Source organism: Loxodonta africana, chromosome 5, assembly GCF_030014295.1.
Source record: "Loxodonta africana isolate mLoxAfr1 chromosome 5, mLoxAfr1.hap2, whole genome shotgun sequence".
Lineage (NCBI taxonomy): Eukaryota > Metazoa > Chordata > Mammalia > Proboscidea > Elephantidae > Loxodonta > Loxodonta africana.
In genome coordinates, this window is record NC_087346.1 from 46,741,771 (window position 1) to 46,759,722 (window position 17,952).

The 17,952-nt window shown below is 37.7% G+C and overlaps 1 protein-coding gene across 1 annotated transcript in view; it reads left to right on the plus strand.

The window, feature by feature from the left end:
* Positions 1 to 1,650: 1,650 nt before the first annotated feature.
* LOC100663888 (sodium/hydrogen exchanger 9B2-like) overlaps positions 1,651 to 17,952 on the plus strand; it is a 62,873-nt gene continuing 46,571 nt past the window's right edge. Inside the window, exons 1-2 of the mRNA XM_064286300.1 lie at positions 1,651 to 1,740; positions 2,770 to 2,953. Of these exons, the coding sequence (XP_064142370.1) occupies positions 1,651 to 1,740; positions 2,770 to 2,953 (274 nt within the window). The remainder of the gene's footprint in view (positions 1,741 to 2,769; positions 2,954 to 17,952) is intronic.

Sequence of the window (17,952 nt, forward strand, 5' to 3'; positions counted from 1 at the left end):
CACGCGGGTAACTCTAGCTGCAAAAGTGGTTAGGAATTGGAATGTTTGGCTTTTCAGTCTCTATAGATGTTGAAGTGAATGTAGATTAAGTCACCCTGTAGGTCTGCCTTACAGGTTTTCTAGTTATTTTATCTTTCCTGATATAAGCCCATGGGGGGCAAAGAATGTGTCACTGTGGCAGTGACTACCATAGCACTTAGCACAGTGCCTAAGATGTAGCTACTGAATCAATGTTTTGTCTTTTTAAAAATTTTAATTTAGAAATAAGGACCTGGCAAGAACTAGTGACTCTGGTTTCTATGAAAATGATGTGATTTGTAGGTGACTCATTCCTCCTATTGGAAAATTACCTGGAGCTTTCCTGCTTCATCATGTTGAGGCTTTAGAGAGGACAATTTAACAGTATTCTTGCTTGGAAGGAGCCCTGGTGGCACAGTGGTTAAGGGTTTAGCTGCTAACCAAAAGGTTGACAGTTCAAATCCACCAGGCGTTCCCTGGAAACCCTATGGGGCAGTTCTCCTCTATCCTGTAGGATTGCTATGAGTTGGAATCAACTCAATGGCAATAGTTTTGCTTGGGTTTATTGCTTGGAATGTTTCGAAGTTATAACTCAAAATATGGGGTGGGGAAGAAATAAGAATGGGGAGCAGGCCATGTCCTTTGGAAATGGGGTTGCTGTGCTGAGAACCTCCTAGAACCAGGGGAAGGTTGATGCTAAGACACATGGAGATCTCCAAGGAATGCTGGGCCCACAGATGTTGAAAGGAAACAAGAACCTTCCCTTAGAACCGAAAGAGAGAGAAAGCCTTCCCCTAAAGGTGGTGCCCTGAATTTGGACTTCTGGCCTCTTAAACTGTGAAAGAATAAACTTCTGTTTTTTAAAGCCAAAAGAAAAAAAAGTAAATAAAGTTATATTGCTCTTTTAATAGTCCAGTGGAATCTAAGTACCACAGTAATTTGATATCTTCCATTATCTATTGGAGCCCTGGTGGTGCAGTGTTAACATTGCTCCGCTGCTAACCGAAAGGTCAGATGTTTGAACCTTCCAGCTGCTCCATGAGAGAAAGATGTGGCAGTCTGCTTCCATAAATATTTACAGCCTTGGAAACCCTGTGGGACAGTTTTAATGTGTCCTATATGGTTTCTTTGAGTTGGAATCCACTTGATCCATTGAAAAATTAGGGGAGCAAATTCTTCTTTAACAGTTTGGAATTTCACATGTTCTTTTTTCTCCATGAACTTGTATTTCAGTCCCACTTCTGTCATAAATTTTATCCTATGTTTATGCTTGAAATTCTTGTATTGATTAATCTCTCAGTAAAATTTTACAACTTAAACCTTAACCTTGTTCATGAGAAAAAAAATGGGTGAGGGAGAAATCGTATAAAAATATGACTGGTCAGCAAGGATTTTTTCAAGAGAGGTGAAAAGATAGATAAGATTGAGGATAATGGAATCACAGAAAAGATTAGCAATTGGAAGTTACAATAGTCTAACTTAAAATATGGCAGCTGCTCACAGGCCTAAGGAAAAAAATAACTACAAATTATTCATTTAGTTACATAGATTTTCAAATTTTTAATTTTTTACTGTTTTTCTTTCAAAATAGATCTTGTTCCTCTTCCCTCTGTCTTCTTTAAATCATAAATCATGAGGGACGAAGACGAAACAGTTGAATGTGCGGATTCAGAACCTTCCATAGAGGTGAGTCACACAGCCTCTGTGCATCAAGAAACTCAGGTAAATCTCTTTAAGTGTAGAACTTCCCAGCTGTTTCTTTAAAGAGGGGATTATTTTCAATATGTTACTGAGTTGTGTTCTCTTCATTCCCTACCAGTCAACTAACACTTCTCCCCATTCTTAATCCCCAAACTCAGAAACAGTCTAGGTCAGATATGACTAGCAGATTCCTAGTCAAAGCCGTTAGTAGCTGGCCCACATATGAGGCTGGAAGAATGGGGAGCCTGTGAAAATCTTTGTGTTCCTAGCCTAAACCCTAGACAGATTTTGGTTTCTTCCCTTTCCCTTCTATTTCCTAAATTCAAGTAGATGAATGAATGATATATTTTTTTTTTGTCTTTTCCTGAACACCTTTGGTATGTTTGCTGTTTATTGCCCTGTATCTTACCTTAAAAATGCTGATTTTTAAACCCAACTCTCAAAAAACTCCACTGCCCTAAAGTCAGTTCCAACTCATAGTAACATTATAAGACAGAGTAGAGCTGTCCCATAGGGTTTCCAAGGTTTAGAGGAGCAGGCTGCCACATCTTTCTCCCGCGAAGCAGCTGGTGGGTGAACTGCTGACCTTTTGGTTAACAGCCCAGTGCTTTAACCACTGCACCACCAAAACCCAAAAACCAAACCCAGTGTCGTCGAGTCGATTCCAACTCATAGCAACCCTATAGGACAGAGCAGAACTGCCCCGTATAGTTTCCAAGGAGCGCCTGGCAGATCTGAACTGCTGACCTCTTGGTTAGCAGCTGTAGCACTTAACCACTAAGCCACCAGGGTTTCTACTGCACCACGAGGGCTCGTATTTTAAACCCAGCATAATGAAATTTGATGTGAATCAAGCATTTATTCCACAAATAGTGATTCAGTGCTAAGGGTAACATAGTTCTTGTTCCAGGCATCAGCTGATTAAAAAAAAAAAAAAAAAAAGTTGTGCATTTTCCTATAAAGTATTAGTCTTGATTCTAGTAATGGAAGTTTGATTTGTGATATGATGACTCAGAATGTATAAAAATGTGTAGCAAATATAGTTTTAAGGATATATTTTGCTCCTTTAGACACAGGTGGGGAGAGTTAACCCCAGGAGTGAAGATAGAAATGAGCAACACGAACAGTGAAAAAAACCCGCAAGAAACACCAACTGCATCAAATCATTTGCAGAGACAAAGACAGGCATTTGCTTACCTTTCACATGGATTACTGGACAGAGTAGTAACAAATGGTACGTATGTAGTAAGGGTGCGTTAAGAACGAGAGAGTAAAAGATGAAGTTGTTATAACGAGAAATCCCAAAATCATATGATTTAAAAGACAAAAAGCCGTTTACTTCTGTCTCATATGAAAAGTACTAGGTGAACAATTCACTGCTAGGTGGCTTTGCCCCACCCACATCGTCATTCAGGAACCCACACTGACAAGTCTTCGCCGTCTTCAGCGTGGAGCTTTCAAGGTCTCTGCAGTCACCGCCATTCCAGCCATCAGGAAGGGGAAAAGAGCAGAAATAAAAGTGTTTTCCTTTTCCTCATATGAGTAAGCATTTCAAGGGATTACTTTAGGGATCCAATGAGAAAAGTGTTAGTGCAATCATTTGTAAACAGACAAGCACTACGTAAATGTTGGTTGTTCATACTGTTAAGTACTGTTACTAATACTTGAGCAGACACATCTCAATTTACAATTCTAAATGAATCCTTTTTTTTTAATAATTTTTATTGTGCTTTAAGTGAAAGTTCACAAATCAAGTCAGCCTCTCACACAAAAACCCATATACACCCTGCTACACACTCCCAATTGCTCTCCCCCTAATGAGACACCCCGCTCTCTCCCTCCAATCTCTCTTTTAGTGTCCATTTCACCAGCTTCTAACCCCCTCCACCCTCTCATCTCCCCTCCAGGCAGGAGATGCCAGCATAGTCTCAAGTGTCCACCTGATCCAAGAAGCTCACTCCTCACCAGCATCCCTCTCCAACCCATTGTCCAGTCCAGTCCCTGTCTGAAGAGTTGGCTTCGGGAATGGTTCCTGTCCTGGGCCAACAGAAGGTCTGGGGGCCATGACCACCGGGGTCCTTCTAGTCTCAGTCAGACCATTAAGTCTGGTCTTATGAGAATTTGAGGTCTGCATCCCACTGCTCTCCTGCTCCCTCAGGTGTTCTCTGTTGTGTTCCCTGTCAGGGCAGTCATCAATTATAGCTGGGCACCATCTAGTCCTTCTTGTCTCAGGATGATGTAGTCTTTGGTTCATGTGGCCCTTTTTGTCTCTTGGGCTCGTAATCACCTTGTGTCCGTGGTGCTCTTCATCCTCCTTTGACCCAGGTGGGTTGAGACCAATTCATGCATCTTAGATGGCTGCATGCTAGCGTTTAAGACCCCAGATGCCACTCTTCGAAGTGGGATGCAGAATGTTTTCTTAATAGATTTTATTATACCAATTGACTTAGATGTCCCCTGAAACCATGGTCCCCAGACCCCTGCCCCTGCTACGCTGGCCTTCAAAGCATTCAGTTTATTCAGGAAACTTCTTTGCTTTTGGGTTAGTCCAATTGTGCTGACCTCCCCTATATTGTGTGCTGTCTTTCCCTTCACCTAAAGTAGTTCTTATCTACTATCTAATTAATGAATGCCCCTCTGCCACCTTCCCTCCCTCCCCCCTCTCGTAGCCATGAAAGAATGTTTTCTTCTCAGTTTAAACTATTTCTCAAGTTCTTATAATAGTGGTCTTATACAATATGTGTCCTTTTGCAACTGACTAATTTCACTCAGCATAATGCCTTCCAGGTTCCTCCATGTTATGAAATGTTTCACAGATTCCTCACTGTTGTTATCGATGCGTAGCATTCCACTGTGTGAATATACCATAATTTATTTATCCATTCATTCGTTGATGGGCACCTTGGTTGCTTCCATGTTTTTGCTATTGTAAACAGTGCTGCAATAAACATGGGTGGGCATATATCTGTTCGTGTAAAGGTTCTTATTTCTCTAGGATATATTCCAAGAGTGGGATTGCTAGATCTTATGGTAGTTCTATTTCTAGCTTTTTAAGAAGGACCAAATCAATTTCCAAAGTGGTTGTACCATTTTACATTCCCACCAGCAGTGTATAAGTGTTCCAATTCTCCACAGCCTCTCCAACATTTATTCTTTTGTGTTTTTTGGATTAATGCCAGCCTTGTTGGAGTGAGATGAAATCTCATTTTAGTTTTGCTCTGCATTTCTCTAATGGCTAATGATCATGAGCATTTCCTCATATATCTGTTAGCTACCTGAATGTCTTCTTTAGTGAAGTGTCTATTGATATCTTTTGCCCATTTTTTAATTGGGTTATTTATCTTTTTGCAGTTGAGTTTTTGCAGTATCATGTAGATTTTAGAGATCAGGTGCTGATCAGAAATGTCATAGCTAAAAACTTTTTCCCAGTCTGTAGGTAGTCTTTTTACTCTTTTGGTGAAGTCTTTGGATGAGCATAGGTGTTTGATTTTTAGAAGCTCCCAGTTATCTAGTTTTTCTTCTACATTCTTTATAATGTTTTGTATACTGTTTATGCCATGTATTAGGGCTCCTAACATGCCTATTTTTTCTACCATGATCTTTATCGTTTTGGATTTTATATTTAGGTCTTTGATCCATTTTGAGTTAGTTTTTGTGCATGGAGTGAGATATGGGTATTCTTTCACTTTTTTGCAGGTGGATATGCAGTTATGCCTGCACCATTTGTTAAAACGACTGTCTTTTCCCCAGTTAACTGTTTTGGGGCCTTTGTCAAATATCGACTGCTCATATGTGGATGGATTTATGTCTGGATTCTCAATTCTGTTCCGTTGGTCCATGTATCTGTTGCTGTAGCAGTACCAGGCTGTTTGACTACTGTGGTGTTATAATAGGTTCTAAAATCAGGTAAAGTAAGGCCTCCCACTTTGTTCTTCTTTTGCAGTAATGCTTTACTTATCTGGGGCCTCCTTCCCGACCATGTGAAATTGGTGATTTGTTTCTCCATCTCCTTAAAGAATGTGCTTGGGATTTTGATCAGAATTGCATTAAATGTATAGATCACTTTTGGTAGGATAGACATTTTTATAATGTTAAGTCTTCCTATCCACGAGCAAGGTATGTTCTTCCACTTATGTAAGTCTCTTTTGGTTTCTTACAGAAGTGTACTGTAGTTTTCTTTGTATAAGTCTTTTACATCTCTGGTAAGATTTATTCCCAAGTATTTTATCTTCTTGGGGGCTACTGTAAATGGCATTGATTTGGTGATTTCTTCTTGGATGTTCTTTTTGTTGGTGTAGAGGAATCCAACTGATTTTTGTATGTTTATCTTGTATCCTGATGCTCTGCTGAACTCTTCTATTAGTTTCAGTAGTTTTCTGGAGGATTCCCTAGGGTTTTCTGTGTATAAGATCATGTCATCTGCAAATAGGGATACTTTTACTTCTTCCTTGCCAATCTGGATGCCCTTTATTTCTTTATCTAGCCTAATTGCTCTGGCTAGGACTTCCAGCACAATGTTGAATAAGAGTGGTGGTAAAGGGCATCCTTGTCTGGTTCCCTGTCTCAGTGGGAATGTTTTCAGGCTCTCTCCATTTAGGGTGATGTTGGCTGTTGGCTTTGGATGCCCTTTATTACGTTGAGAAATTTTTCTTCTATTCCTGTTTTGCTGAGAGTTTTTATCATGAATGGGTATTGAACTTTGTCAAATGCCTTTTCTGCATCAATTGATAAAATCGTGTGATTCTTGTTCTTTGTTTTATTTATGTGATGGGCTACATTAATTGTTTTTCTAATGTTGAACCATACCTGCATACCTGGTAGGAATCCCACTTGGTCATGGTGAATTATTTTTTTTTTGATATGTTGTTGAATTCTATTGGCTAGAATTTTGTTGAGGATTTTTGCATCTACATTCATGAAGGATATAGGTCTATAATTTTCTTTTCTTGTGGTGTCTTTACCTTGTTTTGGTATCAGGGATATGCTGGCTTCATAGAATGAATTTGGTAGTATTCTGTCCTTTTCTATGCTCTGAAATACCTTTAGTAGTAGTGGTGTTAACTCTTCTCTGAAAGTTTGGTAGAACTCTGCAGTGAAGCCGTCCGGACCAGGTTTTTTTTTTTTGTTGGGAGTTTTTTGATTACCTTTTCAGTCTCTTCTTTTGTTATGGGCCTATTTAGTTATTGTACCTCTGTTTGTGTTAGTTTAGGTAGGTAGTGTGTCTCTAGGAATTCATCCATACTAGGTTTTCAATTTTTTTTTAGTGTAGTTTTTCATAGTAATCTGATACGAATTTTTTAGTTTCAGTTGGGTCTGTTGTAATATCGCCCATCTCAATTCTTATTCAGGTTATTTCCTTCCTCTCCTGTTTTTCTTTTGTCAGTTTGGCCAGTGGTTTATCAATTTTGTTGATTTTTTCAAAAAAACAGCTTTTGGTCTTGTTAATTCTTTTAATTGTTTTTCTGTTTTTCATTTCATTCAGTTCAGCTCTAATTTTTATTATTTGTTGTCTTCTGGTGCCTGTGGATTTCTTTTGTTGCTCTCTTTCTATTTGTTCAAGTTGTAGGGATAATTATTTGATTTGGGCCCTTTCTTCTTTTTGGATGTGTGCATTTATTGATATAAATTGGCCTCTGAGCACCGCTTTTGCTGTGTCCCAAAGGTTCTGATAGGAAGTGTTTTCATTCTCATTGGATTCTATGAATTTCTTTATTCCATCCTTAATGTCTTCTATAATCTAGTGTTTTTTCAGCAGGGTATTGTTCAGTTTCCAAGTGTTTGATTTCTTTTCCCTGCTTTTCCTGTTATTGATTTCCACTTTTATGGCCTTATGGTCAGAGAAGATGCTTTGTAATATTTCAATGTTTCGGATTCTGCTAAGGCTCGCTATATGACCTAATATGTGGTCTATTCTAGAGAATGTTCCATGTGCACTAGAAAAGAAAGTATACTTGGTTGCTGTTGGGTGGAGTGTTCTGTGTATGTCTACGAGGTCAAGTTGGTTGACTGTGGCATTTAGATCTTCCATGTCTTTATTGAGCTTCTTTCTGGATATCCTGTCCTTCACCAAAAGTGGTGTGTTGAAGTCTTCTACTATTATTGTGGGGCTATCTCATTTTTCAATGCTAATAGAGTTTTTTTTTTTTATGTATCTTACAGCCCTGTCATGGGTGCATAAATATTTAATATGGTTCTATCTTCTTGGTGTATTGTCCCTTTAATCATTGTATAGTGTCCTTCGTTATCCTTTCTGATGTATTTAACTTTAAAGCCTATTTTGTCAGAAATTAATATTGCCACTCCTCTCCTTTTTTGATTGTTGTTTGCTTGATATAGTTTTTTTCATCCTCTGAGTTTTAGTTTGTTTGTTTCTCAAAGTCTAAGGTGTGTCTCTTGTAGGCAGCATATAGATGGATCTTGTTTTTTAATCCATTCTGCCACCCTCTGTCTCTTTATTGGTGCATTTAGTCCATTTACATTCAGCGTCATTACGGATAGATGTGAATTTAGTGCTATCATTTTGATGTCTTTTTTTGTGTGTTGACAGTTTCTTTTTCCCACTTAATTTTATGTGCTGAGTAGATTTTCTTTATATATTGTCCTTTCCTCATATTCGTTGTTGATTTTGTTTCTGCTGAGTCTGTATTTTCCCTCGTATTTTATTTTGATGAGTAGGATAGTTTTTCTCCTTTGTGGTTACCTTATTATTTACCCCTATTTTTCTAAATTTGAAACTAACTTTTATTTCTTTCTATCACCATATCTTCCTCTCCATATGGGAGGTGTATGATTACATTTCTTATTCCCTCTTTATTATTTTAATGTTGTCTTCTCTTATATAATAACATCGCCATTACCCTGTGTCGGGTTTTTTTTTTTTTAATCTTGCTTTGTTTTTTTGGATTTCCCTGTCTGGTTTGTCTTCTGGTTGCTCTGCACAGTGTTCTAGTCTTGGGTTGATACCTGATATTATTGATTTTCTAACCAAAGAACTCCCTTTAGTATATCTTGTAGTTTTGGTTTGGTTTTTATGAATTCCCTCAACTTGTGCTTATCTGGAAATGTCTTAATTTCACCTTGATATTTAAGAGACAGTTTTGATGGATATATGATTCTTGGCTGGCAATTTTTTTCCTTCAATTTTTTAAATATGTCATCCCATTGCTTTCTTGCCTGCATGGTTTCTGCCGAGTAGTTCGAGCTTATTCTTATTGGCCCTCCTTTGTAGGTGACTTTTCTTTTATCCCTTGCTGCTCTTATAATTGTCTCTTTATCTTCGGTTTTGGCAACCTTGATTATAATATGTCTTGGTGATTTTCTTTTACGATCTACCTTACTTGTAGTTCAATGAGCATCTTGGATAGATATATTCTCATCTTTCACAATATCAGGGAATTTTCTGCCAACAAATCTTCAACAATTTTCTCTGTATTTTCTGTTATCCCTCCCTGTTCTGGTACTCCAGTCACTCGTAGGTTGTTTCTCTTGATGGAGTCCCACATGATTCTTAAGGTTTCTTCATTTTTTAAATTCTTTTATCTGATTTTTCTTCAACTATATTGGTGCCAAGTGATTTATGTTCAAGTTCAAAAATTCTAGCTTCTACTTGCTCAATTCTGCTCCTCTGACTTTCTCTTGAGTTATCTAATTCTGTAATTTTATTGTTAATCTTCTGAATTTCTGATTGCTGTCTGTCTATGGATTTTTCCAGCTTATTAAACTTTTCATTATGTTCCTGAATAATCTTTATAATTTCTTCAGTTGCTTTATCTTTGGTTCCTTGGCTTGTTCTGCATATTGCCTCATTTTCTTCCTGATATCCTGAAGGGCTCTGTATATTGAACTTTTGTATTCTGCCCGTGGTAATTCCAGGAATGCAGTTTCATCTAGAAGATCCCTGTATTGTTTGTTTTGAGAGCCTTTTGAGGTGATCATGGTCTGTTTCTTTTTGTAACTTGATATTGACTGTTGTCTCGGAGCCATCTAGAAGTTATTGTATTAGTTTATGCTTGCTTACTGTGTCATAGCCGCTTGCTTTGTTTTGTTTTGGTATACCCCTATGGGTTGCTTGAGTGAACTAGCTTGATTATTTTTGCCTTTGGAGTTCTGGTGACCTGTCCTCAGCTGGCTAGAGCTATTATCAGGTATATCAGTCTAGGAGTCCATTCAGTTTTCTTATACGACTTCAGCTCAGGTTTCTAGGTAGCTGATATCAAGTGTGTGGTACAGGCTCTGTCCTGCAGTCTTAGAGGGGCAGGGGTGATAGGCATATATACCGGTATCTGATTGCAGCCGGAGGTCACGCTCTGAACAAGACAGGGGGCTGAGAACCGACCCCCAAGTGTCTCTGAGGAAAACATGTCTCTATTCCCTAGAGCGTGCTGGTGGGTCAGTTCTGCAGAGGGACCATGGGCACCAAAAGTTTTTGGCTGTAAGGACTGGGAGGTAGCAGTTATCTTTGGACCCCTGTCGCGGGTGACCTGAGTGGAGCTATCAGTCCTTAGGTCCCTGATGTGGGTAGGTGAGGACCTTGTTTAATAGGCAAAGCAATGTCAAATGTCAAACACCCATCTCTCCACCACACAGCTGAAATGGTTGGAGTTTGCCAACAAGGGCCTTTTCTCCCGAAATAGGCCCACACAGGTCCATGCAGAAGGGAAGGGTGCTCAGGGTCCACGGACGGTTTATGCCTGGACCGGAGCTGCTTCTATCCTGAGCTCCCCCGGTTAATGGAGCTAGCAAATTATCTTTTCCCCCCAGTTGCAAATTTTTTTTCCTTCCCCAAGGCTGGGAGGATGGGTCTAGGTGCTCACCAGGGTCTACCTCAGGTCTAGGGCTTCAGCCGCTGAAGCCGGCTTGGGGGCGGGGGGCGCGGTAAAATATACGCAAGTACTTAGCTTTTGCCGAGCACGCAGTTCTTCTCAGGTTCCAGAGGTGTGAGTGGGTTGTGTGGCTGGCTGCTTCTCCCTGAGGAAACTGCGGCTGAATGCTAGGACCAGCCGGCCACCGCCACTGCCGCCGCTCTGGGAATGGTGCCTGAGGGCTCCCCAAGATTCAGTTCCGGTAACTCCTCTCCTTTCTGAATGACCTCTTCCTCCCCCTGCCCCTCAATTCGTTGTCTAAGCTTGTCTTTGATGCTCAGGGCTCCCAGCTTGTCACAAATATACTCCTTTCACTTGTTTTTTCGGGTCTTTGTTGTAGAGGGCTCGACGGAAATGTCTGTTTATTCTGCCATCTTCGCTCTGCCTTCTCATGAATCCTCATTTTATAAGTAAGGATCTTGGTTTGCAATTCAGCTCAGTCCAATACAGCTTTTATTACTAAAAAATTTCTGAGATTTTTCTTTGGGAATTTATGTCAGCACTATTTTGAATAATGTTACAATTGAATTTGGTCTTTGGAAGCATCCAAAGGCTATTCTGATATCAGTTCCATGAATAAAATGATATTCAGATTCAGTAATATCATTTTTTTGTTGTTCAAAAAAGAAGTGCGTACATGTGTATGTGTTGAGGGATGTGTAGTATAGCAAGGGAAAGAAGAGGGTTTTGAAAATTTAAAGACAATTTCAAAATTATTTTGAGGAATGATAGCATCAGTAGTGTAAATATGTGATGTCTTAAGGTAAATATGTTGAAGAATGTAGTACATTTGAGCTAAAAATTATGATTACTGAAAAAACCAGACTTACTTCTTTATAGTTATACTTGACGTATGAGTTCTGAAAAAACATTTTTCCCATTCTCATCTGGGACTATGGGAAAGCCAAGTATGATGTTGTATTTTAGACTCTAGATGTGTTTTCAGTGAAATTAGGTAAGATTCTAAAAGCATGGGGGGAAAAATCTCAAATTTTATTTGAAACAAAATAAATATACAGGTTCAAAAATATACACTAGCTAACAAGGCAATAGATAATTTTATACCTTTTCTGTCCTTTATTATTATTATTTTTTAACGTTTACCATTCAGATAATTCCACTGTTTCTGGTTCTATGTTTCTGGTTAAAACCATGACAATAAAATAGATATGACTTGACATAAGGAAAGGATGAAAATGAATGATATGATTTGGAGACTCAGCTTTTATAAAAATTCTATAATCATTGTCCATAAGGCTGCCTGAAAAATGAGGGTTGGTGTATGTAAACACACCTTCACTTATTTTCCTGCACTTTTGTTCCTCAAGCTTACAGTACTGCTCTTGTCCTATACTCCTCCCTGTGCCCGTTCAGTCTACACTATGTATTCTTTCTTATGAAGTAATCTTACATGTGAAAATCAGATTTTCCAAAATTATAAATGAGAAGTTAATTATTAACTGAATTAAAAGCATTTTAGAGGAACCTTATAAGTATTCATTTTCTATGTATTTAGACTTACACAGTGCTTCACAGTTTACAAAGAGCTCTTCATGACTTACCTTTAGCAAGCCCTATACATGTATATGGAGCCCTGGTGGCACAGTGGTTAAGAGCTCAGGCTGCTAACCAAAAGGTTGGCCATTTGAATCCACCAACCGCTCCTTGGAAACCCTATGGGGCAGTTCTACTCTGTCCTATAGGGTCACTATAAATTGGAATTGATTCTACAGCAACTATTTTTTTGATATGTGTGTATATAAATATGTAATTTATGGAAAATTAATTTATAGGTAAAAGTAGAGGAACAAATCCTTTTTGCCTCTGGAATGTGGGCTATGATTTTTTTCCTTCTACTTTTTTTATGGTTTCTATTTCTTTAATAACTTTTTATAATATTAGAAATATTTTCATAAATTTTGTTTCCTGATGGTGACATAATACTGTTATTTTATACATTTTATATTATTGTTTATTGTGAATTATGTGCTGCCCAATATATCTTATATTATTAAAATTTATGATAAACAATTTATCTTTTATATTGGAAGCCCTGGTGGCATAGTGGTTAAGTGCTACGGCTGCTAACCAAAGGTCTGCCAGGCGCTCCTTGGAAACTCTATGGGGCAGTTCTACTCCATCCTATAGGGTCGCTATGAGTCGGAATCGACTTGACGGCACTGGGTTTATTATTAAAATGTATAATATTAACTTATGTGTTTTCTATATATATATAAAAAAATAGAATTGTGTATATATAAATATATATGTGTATATATAAATATAAATCTTAGAGTTCGTGAACAAGCATTATTAAGACCATTTTGATTGAAGAGCACTAAACTAGATGTTGGAAGAAAAATTGAAGCCAGTTCATGCAATTAAAGAATTTATAGTCAAATTAGAGGGTCAAAATATATAGTTGAGAATAACAGGAAATACAGCTGTTATTCTAAGACTTGAAAGCAAGCATCTAAATGCAGTAAATTAAAATGTATTATAGTCAGTCATGTATACGAAACTAATGACACACCAGCCCAAAAGCAAAGTGAGAAGGCAGGAAGGGACAGGAAACCTGGACAAATGGAATCATGGAACCTGGGGTGGAGAAGGGAAGAGTGTTGACACATCACCGGGTTGGCAACCAATATCACAAAACAATTTGTGTACTAACTGCTTAATGAGAAACTAATTTGCTCTGTAAGCTTTCACCAAAAAAAAAAAAAAAAGAATAAAATGCAATATAGTAAGACCCATATCTTGAGACCTGAAAGAATTGTTTCTTGAAAGAAATGAGAATGTTTTAATATACAATTTTCTAAATATTGGTAGTTTCTTTAGCTACTAATACATTCATTACTTACTACTTAATACTTATTTAAGAAAAAAATTTTTAAAAGATATTAAAGTCTGCATATGATAATTTATTGATAGAAACTAGTTTTCCTGGTTTATTTCAGCTGTCATGGTTGTTCTTCTGTGGATGGTAGTTTGGTCAGTTATCAGTGATGGAATTCTCCTTGGAGGAAACCAATTTGAAATCATAATCCTGTTCTTTTGTGCCTTCATTGGAGGTCAACTGTTCAGGCTCATTAAGTTACCTACATTGCCTCGGCTGCCTCCTCTTCTTGGTAAGTGCTAACCACGTTGTCTTTCCTTCAGAATAAATCAAGTTTTTTAAATAGTAGTTTGGGAAGTTTTGTGTGAATAAAAGCGCATTTGGTGTGCTAGAACCAATTTGTACCAGCTTGCAAAAACCAATATTAAATTTTGAGGAATTTTGTGAGCCCGTTGTTAAACATTCTATTTTAAAATATTAGATTATATAAACTTAAAATTAAATAATTTATATTAAAGAGCAGTAAATACTCAAAATTCATCACTTCCTAATGATTTTACTGCATTTTCGCCTTCTCTGTGCCCTTAAGACTATTTGTGTCTGTTGTATCTTAATGGCAGAAACACTCTATGGTGGTGTGTTGCTGTGCCTCTTCCCAGCTCCACATTCGGTGACACCATGTTAGTGGCTTAAAATCAGCCACGTTGGGAGTATCTATACCACAGAGTCAGAAAATGCCACAAATCAGGATTGATACATTGCTTTCGTGATTGTTTTGTCAATTGTCTAGATTGAAAATGTTATGGAGAAAACATTAATAATTCAGATTAAACTTAAAAGTGTGTCATGTCTGTAGCCTTTTCCTTGTGAATAGCACAAAAAAATTGAGGATATTTTCTTCTAGAATTCAAAAACTAATTTCTGATTTGGCAAAGAAGTCACTCACTTCATTGACAAATGAGTGAAGTTCTGACACGTATCTTGTTCCATTTTCATCTTATGCTGTCACATAACCAAAAATACCAACTAACAGTCATGGTGAAGCTACACTTGTTCATCAGTGATGTGAGTGACTTCTTTGCTGAACCAGAGAGTATTCAAGCATTATTTGTCACCTGATTTTGTCAAGTCACGGTTGAACTGCAACAGTCGTTGGTTCTGAGTTCAGTTCAACAAAAATCAGTGAGAGCATCCTATTAGAATCCATTGGCTACATAGAATTTACAGTAAAGAGTATTGTATATTTGTGAATTGTGTGCTGCACAATGTATCTTTTATATTATTAAAATGTATAATAAACTTATGTACAAATGTAAAGGCCCATACAGTTTTGGAGAGCTGGTTGTTAAGCATTTAATAGGACTCCTCTGGGTATATTTAAAATATAATATCATGGTCTTAAAAATTAGACAGAAGTGTGCTTCCAGAGGCAGTGAGGATGCCCACCCAGGACATACATGCAAATTACTCTTAAAACTAGCTATTATGCCTTTTATATTTCTTTTTAAAATGCCATTAATTACAAAATTTTTCAGTTTACCACTTTAAATTTATCACAAAAAGTGTTTTGTGTTCTTTTCTAACAGATTTACTATTCACTAAGTTTTTTTCAAAAACCACTTACGTTTTACACGTACATACATATTTGCACACATTCCCCAAACTAAAAGTTGTTTTTTTTTTGTTTGTGTGTGTGTGTTAGCTTATGCTAGTGAGGAAAGTCAGAGTTGTTATCTTAGACCAAAATTACTTGCTTTGAATTTGTGGTCAGCAGCTGAAGCTAAATGTAAAAAAAGGAGTAGAATTATTTAAATCTTACTATGAACTATTTCTCAATATATTTTTAAGTTTTATGTAAACTGAAGTTGTTTCACTTAACTATTTTTCTTCTCATGGTTATTTTTTGTTCCCTAAAGTTGTTTATAGGGAGCCCTGGTGGCACAATGGTTAAGTGCTCAACTGGTAACTGAAAGGTGGGAGGTTGGAACCCACCAGCAGCTCCACAGGAGAAAAGACCTGGCAATCTTCTCCCATAAAGATTACAGCCTAGGTAACCCTGTGGGGCAGTTTACTCTGTCCTATAGGGGCAGTTCTACTCTGTCCTATATAGGCTCACTACAAGTCTGAGTCAACATGACAGTACACAACAGCAGTATTATAAATTGAATTATTGTTAAAATGAGTTATTTCCAATTAAGCCTGTCTACTATAAATCAGGGGTTGACAAGCCACCTGTTTTTTTGTCAGTACAGTTTTATTGGAACACATCAAGGCTCATTTGTTTACATATTATGTGTGGCTGCTTTTGCACTATAACAGCAGAGTTTTGAACTTGTAACAGAGACTGATGGCCCTCAAAGCCTTTTATCTGGCCCTTTACAGTAAACGTTTGCTGACCCCTGCATCTGTAACAATGCTTCTCAAACTTTATCGTACATAGGAATGACCTTGGGGTTGTGTTAAAATGTAGGTTCTAATTAAACAGGTCTGAGATGGGGCCTGAGATTCTGCATTTATGATAAACTCCAAGACCACGCTCTAAGTAGAAAGATTATTAGTTCTCAAGTCTGGCTGCACATGGGGGTCATCTCGGGAGTTTTTTTAAATGCTGATGCATAGGTCCCACCCCCAGAAATTTTTAATTCATTAGTATGGAGTACAGCCTGGGTAGAATTTTAAAAGCTCTGCCAGATGATGCTAATATTATAATACGTAGCTAAAACTGAAGACCAGTGTTCTAGACTCTATGGAAATGTTCTTTACTCCTTAACTTCTCTTTACCAAGACAAGTCTATTGTTGCAACAAGTAACAGGTACCACACTGCAAAGAGAAAAAGCTTTGCGTTGATCACATAAAATCTCCCCAAATAACTGAAAGTATTGTGAAAAGTACATACATGATATATCTTATGTTGCTTTGTATAGTATTACACTTGTGATAGAGAAAGCTTACCTTTTTTATGATATTAAGACCAGTGTCCAAGGGCAGAACATTATGTGAATCCATGAAGAAAACGCATATTAAGACACAGAATACGTGTGATGATTGCCTGTTCTATATTTTTAAGAGTTTATCGAAATAATTGCCAGGGACGGGTGATGAGGGGGCATTTTTGTTTGTTTCTGAAATGAATGTGAAACAATTTCCCTGAGACACTTTTCCCTTCCCAATGGCCTGGTTTTGCTTTGGCAGGTGTCCCCTTCCTGCCTCTCAGCCCATGGTGACCTCTCCCTTGGTTGAACACTGTCTCTGATAGAGGAGTGTTATTTTCTCTAAAAATTTGTGTTACAGAAATTTTTTAAGTCGGCAAAAATTATCAATATGTAGGCAACCTTGTTTCAGCTACTCCCAAGTTATTTTAAAGCAGATCATTATTGAAGAAAAAAAAAACTGCTTTTGTACTGTATTTTACAGAGTCTAAATTTTGCTGATTATATCCCAGTGGTGGCATTTACCATGTTCCTCTGTCCCTTTTACATAAATTTATTGTTGATGAGAAGATTTGTTTTTGTATGGCCTGCAAAGCCTAAAATGTGTGTATATATATATATATATATATATATATTTTTTTTTTTTTAACAAGGCTACTTCACAGGGGATTCATGGGTAATAATCATCTCTTTTTCTCTTATATTATCAGCCTTGATGATTAACATCTTGATTCAGTAATTCCTTAAGCACTGCAACTGTGGTGTAATGGGTTTCTTTTATGCAGCCTTTCTGGCATGGTTTGCAATTCTTCCAAAATGATTGGTCGAGCTGCAGTTGGCCAGGTGATTGATCTGTTTGCTGTCCATCTAAGCAGCTTGCAAGGATTGGTCGGCTTGCTGTCTGCCTAAGTGTCTTGTAATCCACCTAATAGAATTAGTTTACCATCCTGTGAGGACAACCACACCTTGAAATTGACAAGTTTTCCTATATAAGCAGTCAATCTCACAGAGATTTCTTGGAGACCTCCTGATTTACAAGAGCTTGGAGAGGGGCACGAACTTGGGACCCAGGGTCCCTGCACTGAGGACCTCCAAGACTCAAATAAAAGAGCTGTAATAATGATCAAGGGCTATAATACTGAGCTAATGGAGAGAATGTCAACAAGGGCAGCGGAGTGGAGAAGCAGAAAAACGTCGGCACTGGTGCGATCAGCAGGAACCACGAGACCAGCGGACGTAGTGTCTAAAATACTGAAAGCATTTGGTGAATGTTGAATGGATGAATGAAAGAAGTCACCAGCTGACATGAAAGGGCAGTGGTGTCCATCCCATCATAATTCACCAAAGCCTTTGCTTAGAAGCAAAGTAGGTTAGGCATTTTTAGATTATCTGATTCGAAGGTAAAATGGAACCCATGTAAGTATTTGTTGATATTTCAGGTAACCTGACATAGCACATAATTTCAGGAACTGTTTGCTGTTTGTACCCAAAGGAATGACTGAATTGAAAATTGCAATAAAAATTTTGTATTTAGAATTTGACCACAGTCTTTCCAAATGCTGCATTCTCTTTCTCACTTTTTAGGTTCAGGTATTTTGGGGG